General features: G+C 38.5%; 1 protein-coding gene and 1 long non-coding RNA gene across 2 annotated transcripts in view; one reads left to right on the forward strand and one right to left on the reverse strand.

Annotated features, from left to right (window-relative positions):
• LOC130546143 (uncharacterized) overlaps positions 1-2766 on the reverse strand; it is an 8571-nt gene extending 5805 nt beyond the window's left edge. Inside the window, exons 1-3 of the long non-coding RNA XR_008961747.1 lie at positions 2161-2766; positions 634-1172; positions 189-322 (exon numbers count right to left, since the gene is read on the reverse strand). This is a non-coding gene — a long non-coding RNA (uncharacterized LOC130546143). The remainder of the gene's footprint in view (positions 1-188; positions 323-633; positions 1173-2160) is intronic.
• Positions 1-15686, forward strand: part of sppl3 (signal peptide peptidase 3) — a 39515-nt gene that overhangs the window by 20421 nt on the left and 3408 nt on the right. The window contains exons 2-9 of the mRNA XM_057321254.1: positions 4824-4901; positions 6381-6472; positions 6792-6911; positions 7042-7120; positions 8191-8303; positions 8474-8580; positions 10971-11325; positions 13044-13153. Of these exons, the coding sequence (XP_057177237.1) occupies positions 4824-4901; positions 6381-6472; positions 6792-6911; positions 7042-7120; positions 8191-8303; positions 8474-8580; positions 10971-11325; positions 13044-13153 (1054 nt within the window). The remainder of the gene's footprint in view (positions 1-4823; positions 4902-6380; positions 6473-6791; positions 6912-7041; positions 7121-8190; positions 8304-8473; positions 8581-10970; positions 11326-13043; positions 13154-15686) is intronic.

Genomic DNA, 15686 nt, shown 5'->3' on the forward strand with positions numbered 1-15686 from the left:
AAAGAAAGTCATACAGGTTTGAAATGACAAGAGGGTGAGGAAATAATGACAGAATTGTTTTGGGTGAACTATCCTTTTAATTTGTGTTCCGAAGATGAATGAAGGTCCTATGGTTGTCGAACGACTTGAGGGTGAGTAATTTTTGGGCGGAGCATCGCTGTAATAATGGTTAATTAGTTTATGATTACCTCTGAATGAAGTCCAGTGTATTGGTGGCCGCTTCCTGGTATTGCACATTGAAAATCTGTTAGCTCTTGTGGCTCTATGATGACTCTGCCCTCCATTGTCAGCATCCATTTTTTGGCACGGAAAACAGAATCTCCTGTAACAGACACCATCATAGCAGCTTTTTAGTAAGGGTAAGAAAAAACTATTGTTACAAATCATGATTCTTGAGACTATTTTTCACCATTATTGTCACCATAATAAAAAATATATATTCACATGCTAATATATTATGATTAGATTTTTTTGTATTTGCATGAATAATTTTAAGTTCCTTCTCCAGAACTACCGGTCTGTATGGTGTGTTCCATTTAGTATTGATTGTCCTTCACCTCGCAATTTAATTTAATTTAAACATTTTTCATTAGCCATGGTATTTAAAAAAGCATGTTGATACTTGAACCTTACCAAGTGCAATCAGTCTTGGGGTGCTGGACACAGAGTGGGATCCCTCTACATCTGCTGGAATTGCAGTCACCTAAAAGTACAGCAATTAACAGGCTGAGAGAGATTCATTACATGTATAAAGAATATACTTAAAGTGATATACTTAAATCTGTTATCATTTACTCACCCTCTTGTCATTTCACACCTGAATGATTTTCTGCCTTCCACAGAACACAAAAGGAGATATTTTGAAAAATGCTGTTAACTGGACGCCTTTCACTTGCAAATAGTTTTGTGTCTATACAATAGAAGTGAGTGGGGTCCAATGCTGTTTGGTAACTTTCTTCAAAATATCTTCTTTACAGTCTTAGGTACCTGTAAAAGTTTGATGATAAATGATTATGAAAATTAAATTATACCTAAAATGCTTGACATATAAATACAAAACAGGAAATACAACCTCTGTTTTAGTGTTGCCTCACTTTAGCTTACCAGTTTTGATGTTAACGACCAGAAAAAGGCTCATCCGATGTCCCAAATGGCACAGATCTAACAGCTAACTTTAAATAAAAACAAAAGATGCACTTCAAAATACAGTATTCCATTTGTTTCTAAAAATTGCAGCGGTCCATTTACTTCTTTCATCACATGAATAGACAGGTAACTGACAAATTACATTATAGATAGATAAATTAGGGCCATATAATTTTTAGTTTACTTAATTTTCATTTTTCTAAGTTCTGTTTTTCATTTTTTTGTGTGTTATATTTGTCCACATACATTACTGCAGTATACTATAGAATTTACTATAGTAAAATTCCTATATACTATAGTGTTTTTGAACCTTACTATAGTATACTACAGTGTTTACTACAGCTTATCAATTCACTACAAGGGCACTACAATTTTCAATAGCAAATACTACAGTACACTACAGTGTTTTAGAGTGGTCAAGTTAACCGGACTTTTATTTTGGGAAGACGCTTCAGTTTTAGTGTGTGTGACTTTGAGGATAGCTTCACTCAAACAGTAAAAATGCTTGTAAAATAAACTCTTGAAGTTCATGTGTTCATATCCTACAGTGCAGACGCAGACAAATCCACGAGCGTCACGCGAGTAGCAATGTTAAACTGTGTAACGTTAGTTCATTCATTCACCCAGACGTGTAGAACAGCCAGATGACATATTTAAATAACAGGAGTACGCGTCCACGAGTCCGCATCTACTTATATGGACTCAATGCAGCCAGAAAACTCGCATAATAGAGGTAAAATAGCGGTGCGACATTGATTAAAGCACAACGACAAACCCACTTCATACAAAGACTGTCTAATGCACATGACAAATTTTCGCGCGCTGCTACACTGGCTAATTTATTCTTAGCACAGACCCAAGTTTTTTTTAGCACAAACAACCCTGGGAAGGTTTGAATTTTTTAATAAAATCCTTGAATACGCTAATAAAATATTTTAAACTCATATTTCATTTCCAGTTTTTCTCATGTGGCAAGTTGCTATAATAAGCGGGATAATGTACAGTATTACTTACCAGTTTCCACAGTTTTTACGGTAACGTTACGTTAAATGCCAGAAAAAGGCTCCACGGACACCTCCAACATTCCAAATGGCACAGTTCTAGCAGAAATGTTTTAATAAAAACAAAAAATAGATATGATATTCAATCAATAACATGTAAATCCACCATACGGGCTTAAATGTGACTTTATTGGAATGCTTTCACTGACTTTAGGGTGGGGGAGGGGTTCTGATGCGAAAAAGGCTTGTAACCGGCTTAATAATGCTATTCTCACCCAAATTGCCCCACTAATTCATGTTTGGTTGTTAACAAGTTAATGCATTTGAAAATATCTGAGTTTTACATAAAATAATTACAGAAGTAATACTAACCTTTTTGTTGAGTCATTCCTCTGTTATCTGCCACTCCCAACAAGCGAAAAGAAATCTCCCTTTTCATTGGTCAGTTTTCGCGGGCATTTGCACTACTGTAAATCGATTTACAGTAGAGAAGAATTACAGTAGTGAGCATACATTTTCCCATAATCCTTTGCTATTTACAGTATAATACTGGTTACACATTTAACAGTATTATACTGTGCATATTACTGTAAAATACTGTTCAATTTACAAAAATCTGTTACAGTTCAGCAATAGAAAGATGCCCATAGGCATTCTCGGGAACTACGGGGGTTATGGCACTTCTTCTGCAGCGTATATTACCACTTGATTTTTTTACATGTAAACTGATGAGACTCATATCCTTTTATTTGCTGACACTCTTCAGTATTAAAACGAGATGATGTACTGCCTTTGTATTAAATTTACCTAGCTATGTATTCTTTACATAAGTCAAAGAGCTTTTTCCTTTGTGATGAAATCACGATGCCGAACACCTGCGTCATTTGCCAGAAAAACAAGCCTCTGGTTCACGTGCTGCCGAGGGATAACGGAAGTTAGATATTATTGTTAATAGCTTTGTCAACATGGATATTTCTCTTAAACCACGGAGCCGTGTCGAGCAGTTCTTTGATCGATGGATGCACTTTTTGGAGCTTCAAAAAATTGGGGTGGCAGTGTCCTGAAATCAAACCGGCTGTACCTTCACCACTGAAATGTCTGTCTGGAGTCAAACTGCGCGTCCTCTTTATACAGCGCGAGCTCCACAATTATAAAGTCAGGACAGTCTGATCTGTACAATGCGAGGTTTTATGCCCCTTAGCCTTGTTCTTATTTGTTTACAACGCAATTTGCAACCCACAGCACAGAGCAGCGAGTGTCACGTGACGAAAGTGAAACATTTGTTGGAATCGCAATTCCGGCTCAACATCGTCATCATGTCTATCAGCCATCGGCGATGGACGATGGCATCGTCTATCCGCCCAACCCTAATTAATAACATTCAGAAAGTTAAGAAATATAAATTTAGTCTTCAGAACCGGTATTGGCAGATGTCACTCTGAATAATCGGCTATCGGTATCGGGGGAGAAATTTAGTATCTCCACTATGTACAGGTAAGCAAATTAACCAAGAATATAAACGCAAAGTGCTAAAAACTGTTTTCCTCCCATAGAAAATCCTTAGTAGAAAACACTTTCCCATTATAGTATGACAAGCCATGTTAAGTGTTTTATGATGTGCATCACATTACGTTTTAATCAACTCGCAGGTCATAGTTTTAGGTCATCAAGTTTATTGTAGCTACGTGGGCACTCTGGGTTTTCTGTCATTTGGCCAAAATCACATGTTATAAAAGATAAATTGCCATGCACAGTATTGGCTAGGACTCAACAACAACCGACACTTCTCGGCTCCTCAAATACATAAAACCATAAAACATTAGCCTATGTTTAAATAGTGTTGTTTTGTTTGACCGTTTTATTGTGTTTAGTGTGTTTAATTGTTAAGAAGCTAATATCAGAGCTCTCCTTAATATACGGTCTGATTACAGGTGTCACTCTCTGACCTTTAGCACAAATGCTACAGGATTAGTGACGCCCTGAAGTTTTATATATGTTTGGAGTTGTATAAACAACAATAGCGATAACGACGTCTAGCTTAGCAAACACTACTTATTGTGTAAATGGTAAACAGTCTATTTAAACCACTGGGATGGGCCCAAAAACACATTCCTCACCCCGTCTAAAGGTTTTTTTTTCTAAAAAGCATTTATTGTGTGTAGTAAAGCGCGTCTTTTGTGTTTGAAGTCAACATACCGGCCTGCTTTTCTCTGTCCTATTTTTCCCCTGTTCCTTATTCATGCGAGTCAACGTGTACACAATATAGTCCACTTCTTTTGTTCCCAATCACCTATTATTTATCCATCAAACAGACTGTGGCTTGCTGTAATTACGTTTTAAGAGTACTCAGCCTGACCTCTTTCTCTTAAAGCTTATTTACCAAAAGGGAAACGCTTACCAGAGAGTCACTGGGAAAATGAGAACGCCGTAACGTGAGATGTTTGTTATATAGTTTGGCAACAACTGGAGCAGGCCGAGCCTTGATTCGCATTACACTCGCACGCTGGGATCGGTAGCTGACAGCCAAATGTTGAGGTCAAACGGGTTTAAATTGAGAGCACATTCAAAGGCAGGGTTTGAACTGTAGGGAATGACGTTCTTTGTGTGCATTGTATGGCCTATCCAGCCTGTCACCTTTGAAACAATAATTGTAAACTTTCTTCCCTTTCTCCCCAGGGCGTATTCCCTGTTCGACTCCAGCCAGGTGTCAACGTTCCTGATCTCCATCCTCCTCATCGTCTATGGCAGCTTCAGGTATGTTCTTTTCACACCGCTGCAGTTCTGCTCAACAATAGGCTTTATGCTAAACATCACATGCAGAAACAGGAAAAGAGGTCTCGTCGCATCCTTTTTTTGTCTTTTTTACACAAAATACAGTCAATGATTATCTTGAATAAATAGGGTAACCAGAAACGAATTTGAATCCATAATGTACTCACCCTCGTGCTATCCTAGGGATATGACTTTCTTTTTTTAGCCGGGCACGATTTGAGTAGTTTTGAAAGATGTCCTGGCTCTTCCCAGCTTGGTAATGGCATTGGATAATAACCCATTTTTGAAGCTCCAGAAAGCGCATATATCCGGTCATGAAACTAATCTAAATGACTCCAACAATACGTTTGTGAGTATAAAAGATTCGTATTTTGAACGTACTTGGGATGCGTTAGACTTTATTTATAGGTGAGAAAACTACACGTGTAATGGTGGCACACGGACTCCACGCGTCTCAACGTCAAGTTTAATTTGTTTCGAGACACGCGAGAACCAGTGAGACTCAATGTTGAGAGATGTAGAGCCGGTGTCCCGCCATTACACGTTTTGTTGTCTCATATATACATGTAGTTGTGCGAGTATTACTCGAATTATGTCAGGCTGAATAAAGTCACATACACCTTGGCTGTCGTGAGGGTGAGTAAATTATGAATTAAAATGTATTTTGGGGTGTACAATTCCTTTAATCGATGTAGATTGATATGTTCAAGTTTTTTTATCATTCGAATGGTAATATTGAGTAAAACGTCAAAAATAAAAACAACCAGCTAGGTTAGCTGATCAACTTCAAAATCTATAGATCTTGCTGTTAGTTTAATGCTGTTAACACTTTCTCCGACAAGGTGATGTAATGAGATCAGTGTTTTCGGTTTGGTCATGTGATGTTCACTCTATAAGGATGGCCTAGTACCTAATGGAAATGTTTTTACAAATGTGAATTACAGCTGTATTTATATATAGGTAAATTTAGTGTATAAGCTTTATTCAAATACATGTGCTAAAAATATGGTTTTGTGTGTGTGGTGGGCCATCGAAAAGTTGGCTTGGAAAACAAATTTCTACCGGCTGGAGACAGAAAAGAGCAAAGCAACTGGACCTTCACACAAATATTCCTTGGCTAAATAAATGATCGGGCATTTTAAGTTTAAACTTGTTTGACATGAATAAAAACAAGACTATGCGGAATAGAAATGCAATCCAAAGAATGCTGTACTAAAGTCAGTTTAGCAGAGGAAACATCTGTCTTCATTTATCAATGCCTTTGTGTGGAATATACTTAATGAGTCCGGTACCTGAAGACAGTACGGCACAATTTTGCCCCATCCTGCACAGCTTTTAAGAATTTCCGTCCAAGTATGCAGGTTATTGACGTATACATCTATATCTAACCATATGAACATCACTCATGTACAGTATTCTGTCTATATTGGAGTTTGTTGCTAAATGTGTCTATTCACACAGGTCATTAAATATGGACTGTGAGAACCAGGAGAAGGATAAGGATGGAAACCCTACCAACACTGGCTCCTTCAACAATGCCAACACCAACAACAGTGAGTCCTGAACCCATCATGCCTAGTGTTGTAGTTGGAATTATTTTTGGTTATTTAAAGTATGCTGCTTTGCTACATGACCTTATTCTGTTGCATTGTCCAGTTATCAAATTGGACATTTTTTCCTGTTTAATTCAATTAAATGAAAATGTCAAAACTCATCTTTGGTCCATTTGTCACATTAAGTGTGACATTGTGGTATACAATAGAGTGCACTTGGCATTTAGTATTTTTTTATGTACATTCTGTGTACACTTTATACGGAAGGTGTTGTAAGGGCAGCATTTTCAAACATATCCCAAATCCCAATTTTCCACAGGTATTCAGACCATAGACTCCACACAGGCGCTGTTTCTACCCATTGGAGCCTCCGTGTCTCTGCTTGTCATGTTCTTCTTCTTCGACTCGGTTCAAGTAGTGTTCACCATATGCACTGCAGGTACACACACACACTAACACATTGACCTCATCCTCACTCGCATACTGACCCGATTCACATGCACCCGAGCGACGCTTGCGCAACTCCATGTTTTTTTTTTGTTCTTCCCTCCCTTGTGTCTCTCCCACAGTTCTAGCGACCATCGCCTTTGCGTTTCTCCTGTTGCCGATGTGCCAGTATGTGACCAGGCCTTGCTCTCCACAGAACAAGTAAGGACAAGAACATTTGCTCGCTCATCACAGGGCTTCACATTTAACGCTTAATGGTTCACATGTCAACCCTGTGGTATTGAATAGAAACATTAGGCGACATATCGAGTCATCCTGAAAAACGGATGTTTTGTTTGCATTGTTAACATGTGTAAATGGTGAACTGTGTACTACATTTTAATCGAATGTTTTTTTTTTTGTTCATGCTAATATCTTTTCGCCTGTCTTTAGCATCTTTTTACTAACTTCTTGGTCTTAATAGCCCCTTTTTGTTACGCTCAGAATTCTTTTATCCAGTTTAGTTGTTGTTTGAAGGAAATTTTAAAACACTTGCACCCAGGTCAACCCTGTAACCATCAGACCTCTTCCTTAAAACAGTACTTTGCATTTTTGATTGGAAGGGGACAACCGCAGATTGTCAACTGTTACCAAGCTGTTTTTTTCGAAATGTCAGCTTTACATTTCCTGTCTAATAAGCGTCTTGAAGTGTCATGACCTTTACCATCATGGCCTTATTTCGAGACTAGTAATGACTAAATGAACGCTAATACGGTCAACCCTGTTACTCGACGAACGGTTATATCTCCTCTCCTCATGAGACCTCAAAGGCTAATTATATCTTTTTTTTATGAATTACAACACGCATCATATCAACTTTCTCTTAGGGTACGTTTACACAAAATTCATGTAATAAAAACGCTCGCCTTTGTGTTTTTGAATAGCGTTGTCAGAATGATTCACATTCACACTGATTCACAAAATCAATCAAAAACGTTTTATTATTAAACATTGTATTAGTTGCAGTAGTTGATGTCAAGTTGTTAACGGTGTCGTGTAAGCTGATATGAATTGATTTGCTTTTTGAATTGAATAGCCTTACTATTTAGGTCTCGGAAAGGCAAGCAAAATAGTACAAGAATATTCTAAGAAATTCTGTCGGTTATGGGTGGAACTGTCCTCTTTGTGTATTAACGTACAACACCATTAGAAATGAGATACTGGGGTGTGAAAGACTCTCACCCCTGCCGAGTAACGCAGGGTCCAGCGTGTGAGCTTCTCTTTGTTTCCAGGATCTCGTTCGGCTGCTGCGGCCGCTTCACGCTGGCGGAGCTGCTCTCCTTCTCCCTGTCTGTCTTGCTGGTTCTCATCTGGGTGTTGACGGGTCACTGGCTGCTCATGGATGGTATGTCAGCATGCTCCTACGCTCTGATTGGACGGCCTTGTTTGTGTGTGTTCTGAGAGCTCGTGTAGAACAGAATGTAAAGAAGTTGTGTAGTTTATCTGCTGCGTCTTCATCCGTAGGGAGTGGTGTGGTTTAATTCGGCTTTCGATGTTGTGTTATTGTCTCCTCAGCTCTCGCCATGGGTCTCTGTGTGGCTATGATTGCATTCGTGAGGCTGCCTAGTCTCAAGGTGTCTTGCCTGCTGCTGTCAGGCCTGCTCATCTATGATGTATTCTGGGTAAGCAATTAATGTTTCAAGTCATACAGGTTCATGGGGTTGGGCGGCGTGACCTGAAGTCTTGCATCACTGTATGGGTTTATGACCCCCCTTTCATGTTTAGACGCACTTGATTGAGTATATATTTCTCATGATCATGAAAGAATCTTGATTTAAAGGGATTAAGCGATTAAACCTTTGTTTGTCATCAGGTTTGGAAAAACACATATCGAGGTAGATGGCACGTTGTTGAAAGAAATAGGTCACCCCCCCAAAAAATTCACCCTCCTTCCTTTTTTCAGTTGGATCACAATTTTTGTAACTTTCCTCATCCGTCTCCGTCACGCGCGACGCATGCACGCACACACGTCTGCATAGCTTCCAACGCATTCTCAAACGTAAATACGTAGGATGGGTGAGCTCGACACACACACGAAGAATGTCACCTAGTGGATTCGGCCGGCTCAACATTTTTCTCGCGCATGCGCTGTTGTACGTGTACCATCCGGGGACGGGGTGTCCGAATGACCGCGGACCCTCCCGATGATGAAATGAGGTCATGCAGGCGGACGTGGAAGGCCGTACTATACTTTGGGATTGAAGCACATCCATCCATCATAAAAGAATCCAAGCGAATCTACTGGGTTAGTAAATGTTTTCTGCAAAACAACAGGGTGGATGCTGAAACAAGTGTTTGTTTTGAGTTTATTCTGTGAAACTAAACCCAAAACAAACCCGTAAGAATTCTGAATGTAAATAAGGCAACAGGTAGATAGCTGTAAATGTCATTGCTTGACTAGTGGTCATATATTTTGTGACTTTAGCATTTTTATGGGTTTTAGTTTAGCTAAATAAGCTCAAAATATGACTCGTTCTCTCAGAAGACATTTATTAACCCACTTATTTGGATATGAATTGATTTGCTTTTTGGACCCTCAGTATGTTGGTACATACACATGGACATAAAGTGACGAATATTCTTTTGATCGATAGGTCGTATACATCTGGGATGACATGAGGGTGAGTAAATTATAAGGGAATTTTCTTTTTCGGGTAAACTATTTTTTTTAATGCCTTTACTATCTTGTAATAACAACATGCCAGTCTCAATGGTTCTCTTGTTGCCGTTGTTGAAAATCTAGTTGACTCCAGTTCCGAGTTCTGAATCTAAACTGTGATTGGATAGCCATGTTTAAAGCCAATAAAAATAGCCATTATGTTGACACCAGTGGACGGTGCGCCAACATGTTGCCCGAAAGCGCTGCGGGCGACCCGAGTTCCCCTGTACCTCTCTCTCTCATCCCATCTCTCTACACTGTACTGTCTGACAAAAAATGCTAGAAAAAATCGTTCGAAAAAGCCAATATTTACATGCCTATAGCTGTGGGGGGGAAATAAAGAGACCACTCCAAAATTATTTTCGTTTTTCAGAATTTACTATTTCTTTAAGTAAAATATACATTTTTGTTTCAATTTGCCAACTAGTGACAGCATTTCTCACAAATACCAAGTGAAAATATTTTTATTTACAGAAAATTGAAACCGTATAAACTATTAAAAAAAAAAGGATGCAATGTTTGCGAATCTTGCTAAAACAAGTTCATATTCATGTTTAACGGCACAATACTAATGTGTTTACATATATTTTGTTATCATCTCTAAAGTGAATATATGATTAAATAAGCCTGATTTTTTTAACTTCCATGCATCTTTGCATTCTGTCAGTCTTCCACATTGACGTTGGGTCACTTTTCATTCTTGAGGTTTGTTTCTGTTGAACTTTAACAGATACTGAACTGGAATTGCCGCAATACATGCAAAATGCTGATAAAAGCCTAAACTGGTGTGGTCTCATTTTTTTTACAACCGTATGTGACCGTCTATCAACTGTGGCAAGTTGCAACATTGCTTGGCTGTAAACGGCTTCCTTGCACTTTGTGCTGTGATGTGCCAAACAGTCCCGTTTAATAAGTTCATTCTTGTCCTGACTTGTTCTGTATTTTCTCCGAACTCCATGTTTCTTTGCTCTCTCATGTAAATAAAGAGAAGCCGTCCTGCCTACTGATGACTATGCAAAGGTATCTACTGCAGTACGGGCAGGATAGCAAAATCTCCACCATTTATGCAGTCACACGTCCTACTGCCCAACCCTACTAATTCTTTAAGTTGAAACACTTGTAATTGATGCTAATGAAGGAATTGTATAAAAACTGTAAAAAAAATGCACTTGATTAACAGCATTGTTTTTTTATGGGAATTTTTTTGTCAATCTTGAAATGGTCAACATGTCAAATAACCGTCACAGGTTTGCTATCCCCATCACACACCACTGCTGACTGTCGAGACCTTTTTGTCAGCATCCAAAATCACTCCAAGCAAGCTCATCTTTTCCTCCAATTCATTTCTTGTAGGTCTTCTTCTCCGCCTACATCTTCAACAGTAACGTGATGGTGAAGGTGGCCACGCAGCCCGCCGACAACCCCCTCGACGTTCTTTCCCGCAAACTGCACCTGGGCCCCGGCATGGGAAGGGACGTCCCGCGTCTCTCGCTCCCCGGCAAACTGGTGTTCCCCAGCTCCTCCGGCAGTCACTTTTCCATGCTGGGCATCGGTGACATCGTCATGCCAGGCCTGCTCCTGTGTTTCGTTCTGCGATACGACAACTATAAGAAACAGGCCAACGGAGAAGTTCCCGGCACTGTTAACATGTCCGGTCGCATGCAGCGGGTTTCCTACTTCCACTGCACTCTCATTGGTTACTTTATTGGTAAGTGTTGTTGTTAGTGGCTTTGCTTGCTCAGCAAAATATATACCAATACTAAATTTCTCCATTGATACCGATAGCCGATTATTCAGTGTGATCTCTGCCGATACCGATTCTGAAGATTAAATTAAGCATTCTTAATTTTCTCAATGTTGTTAATGTAAATAATGACTATTAATATTGAAGATCACTCTGGTGACCTTTCTTAACATTTTCTATATATCGTTTGCATTTTCCTGTCGTCTTATGATTGACAGGATGTATTGGCTCTGATCATCGGCTGTTTTTAAACTATCGGATGATAAATTGAAGGCTGAACACTAATATGCAGAGTTAATATAGTTTTGATTTTAGTTTGATTAATATTTTAAATTAGCTTTTCTTTTTAGATCTTTAGTTTTTATGTTAATTTTAGCTAAAGTTTTAGCAATTTTGGTGTATGCTTTTGTCATTTTATAATTTATTTGTTTATTTTTTATGTTGCTATATAAAATTCATTAATTTCTATTTTAGTTTTTGTTTATTATTATCATTTTAGTGCTTTAAACTTATTTCAATTTATTTGAGGCAACATTTCAATTTTTCCTTTAGTTAAGTTTTTCCCATACTTTTTAGGTCAATATTTGATTTGATTTCAATGAACAATGTTTTCGAAGTTTTAATTTTAGTACACTAAAATAACCTTGTTAATATGACAGCTTTCAATCATTTTTTGTATTAAAGTACATGATTTTGACCATTTAAAAAAATTGTGTATTCATATTTTGGCAAGAAAAGTACATTGGCAGTGTTGCAGATGCATAATTCACTGGTCTGTAGTCAACAGCGACCTATTTTTCTATTGGTTTTGTATTCTGATGGCATTACTACTTTATTGTTGGTCTGTGTACACATGCTGTACCCATTTGGGTGTTGCCAGTTCATTCATCGACATTTCCCACAGAGCTTCTAAACTGAAAGTCAATGGCCATTCGAATGAACACCTGTTAAAATGTCATCTGTCCACTCTCCAGATTTTTCCCGAACGTTTTTGACTCCTCACTCGCAGCTTGTCCGATCACACCCTGTTTTAAGTCGGTGATTTGCATTGTGACTAATAGCTTTGCTCTCCGATATAAGCACAGTACATTTTTGTTGTCTTCAGCCGTTGTCAGCATCCTGTCACATGATTGAGATGTGCTGGTATCTATCAGTATCTTAAAACATGCCATCCCAGAATATATTGGATGAAAATCTTCTGTTTCTGTGTTTTTGTTGTTGTATTGTTTGTTGTTTGAGGCAGTTGTTTACTTAATACATTTTTATTCATTTATGATTAATACATTTTTATTCATATATTTATACGTTCAATTTTTTTAAGGTGTTAAAATTGTTATTAAAAGGACAACACTGACGTTTTTAATTCTTTTTTGTAACAAAATTCAATAATGTGATAATATCGCATAGACGGTTTCATCGGAGTGGACCGACGTTGACTGTGTATAGTTATAGTGTAACATCTTATATTTAATTTATATTAATATTGATTTATATTAATATTTTATTCAATTAAAACTAGGCAATAGTTATTGATTCCTGGCTGAGGTCTACCGGAAGTTAACATTGGGCCACTTAACATTTGTTTATGTTGTTGCTGCTGAAACTGTCTATACAGCAATAAATGATCCACGCCTCATCGAGCATCTCATGGTGTCTGATGGTTCTCTCTCTTCCCATCTCAGGTCTGTTGACTGCCACCGTGGCCTCCCGTATTCACCGCGCGGCTCAGCCTGCCCTCCTGTACCTGGTGCCCTTCACTCTGCTGCCTCTGCTCACCATGGCCTACCTGAAGGTACGTCTCCATGTCCCACACCTCAGCGTGTGAAATTCCCATTTCCAAGAGCACCAATGCAGTGTCCCCTTTCTTTTCCAAGATTCGACGTTCGCTCACGTGTTCAGAAACAATGCAAAAGTCTGCATTGAGTCATCGTCCAGTTATACGAGCAGGGCGTGTGGCGTATCCGTAACATGCAGCTGAATTATTTATACGCCAGTTGTGCTTACAGACACACACCTGTGGGTATTCCTTCTATCGAGGCGTCGCTTACCCTGGTTTCTTTTCATTGTGGCAGATGTTTTGTCATGCGTGTCTTGTAACGTAAGCTGATAAATATTTCGTAGTCGGGTCACCGTGGCAACAACCTCCCTGTCCAAACGTTCGATTGCGCAAATGTTTTCAATGTGTTTCAAGTTAGCCGTCCACAATAGAGGCCTGAAGAAACGACTTTGATGGCGGTTAAGTGCTGTTATGGTAGGTACATGAAACTAGACTATTGAAACAAGACACAGGTATGAAAAGACTTCTGACATCACACGATTGCACAAACTCTGGTAAAACTATAGCTGGAAGCATTCACGATAAATGAAAACGCATGGCTCGTTTTGGCTTGTTTTTTTCTTTGTGCTACATTTTGTTCATATTTTTTCTGATGCGAGATGGCATGCTGCCTTACTTGTCAAACACGTAACGTTATGGCATCAAGCTCAAATCCTGTGTTACATAAAAGCATGTAAGCGTCTATGGGTAAAAATAGAAATAAGTTAACCAGGAAGTTCATCCATCCAGAAAAACGACAATTTCTATAGAAGCGTGTTCAGAAGCAGAATGTGTGTGGTTTTCCATGAGGGTGTGTGTGTGTGTGTGTGTTGGACAGTGCTGCTGGATTTACTTGTATTATTAGTCTAGCCCAGATTTTAATGTCAGTGAGGGTGTATTATACGAAGATAACGTCTTTTGCTTGTTGGTACAAGGCTTGATACCGTGAAGGTTGTGCGCGCGCAAAAAATATGTGTGTGTGTGTGTGTGTGTGTGTGTGTGCTTTGTCTGTGTGGGTGTGACCTTCATGCTTGGATAAAGCTCTAAACATAGAAGATCATGTAAGTAGAGCTGCACAGGTTTTCGCTGCTTACGTTAGCGCTCTTGCACATTCGTGCCGGATGCTTTTCAAGCCGTTGGGACTGCAAACGCAATAAAGGGGTGACAGAATTGCTGCATGTGAGGTTCACAGGGTCATATGGGTGTGAACTAGAAGAAAAGATCATTGTAGTGTGTACAGTGATGCAACATTGCTTGAACAATGAAATTTTGACGTTGGTGTTTTTCGGACATTTCAGTGGTGTTGCCCTGGTAATGTTTGCGCTGTCCCCGTCACAACAATGAGACATTTTTTACTTTTGAAACGCATTTTGGTGTTCGTCCGAAATTCATTCACTTTTCTTATTGAAAAGATAAAGATACAGCTTGGGAATTCAGTCTTACATGGGTCATTCTTACGAAACCACTGAATCATGGCGATAAAGATTTTAATTATAAAACATTTAATTAAAAAATTTGGTAACACAAAAAATGGTAATAATCATAATTGTGTTCTTTGCCTTGCATAAAGCATAATTTTAACATAGGAATGGATTGTTTATGTATTTTGTTTTTTTGCTGAAAATCTCATTACTGTGACGTCCTGAGTTGTCTGAGTGCATTATACAGCCGCAAAAAAAATTAAGAGACCATTTCAGACACCGGTTTTCAGATTTTAAAATGTACTATTTATTGGTACGTGTTTAGGTAAAATGATCGTTTTTGTTTCATTCTGTGAACTACTAACAATATTTTTTACCAAATTTCAAATAAAAATATGATTTCGATTTGCATTTATTTGCAGAAAATACAAACTGGAGAAACCGGTCAAAATAACAGAAAAGATGCTCTGTATTTTTTAAACTCAAATACTGCAAAGAAAACAAGTTCATATTCCCTTTTAAGCAATACAACAGTAATATCTGTGCATGTATTTAGGAAAAGTGCAGAGAAAAGTGTGTGAGAACCTTGATTATTACACGGCTCGTTGGAATGCTGGATTCTGATTGGCCAGTCGCGACATTTGCAGGTTCCTTATTTCCGGATAACAACCGCTCAAAACTAATAACACACGGTAACCCGGATGCCGCTAATCATTTTGACAGGTTTTTTGAAAAATTAAATGTAAATGTCTTTTAATAACACATATAACCTTATATTTACAAATGATTAAACCAGATTGCCTGTTCGTGACATTTGAACGTCGTTTCTTACTTTAAAACCGAAACTAAACGGCTTTTCCTCGCAGAAGGTCTGCATTCGGTAAAAATGAGCTAATCAAATATTTCAAATTCACATTTCATGTCCAGTTTTTTTCTCATGTGGCAAGTAGCCGTGTAATAAGCGGGATAATGTACAAGCGACAGTGTGATTGTATTTTTTTGTGTATCAGTTTTCATGTGTCTTGTCATGCTGTCAGTCTTTCACATTGCTGTTGGATGACTTTGTCACTCCTGAGGTTTGATTTGGT

Source organism: Triplophysa rosa, linkage group LG22, assembly GCF_024868665.1.
Source record: "Triplophysa rosa linkage group LG22, Trosa_1v2, whole genome shotgun sequence".
In the NCBI taxonomy this organism is placed as follows: Eukaryota; Metazoa; Chordata; class Actinopteri; order Cypriniformes; family Nemacheilidae; genus Triplophysa; species Triplophysa rosa.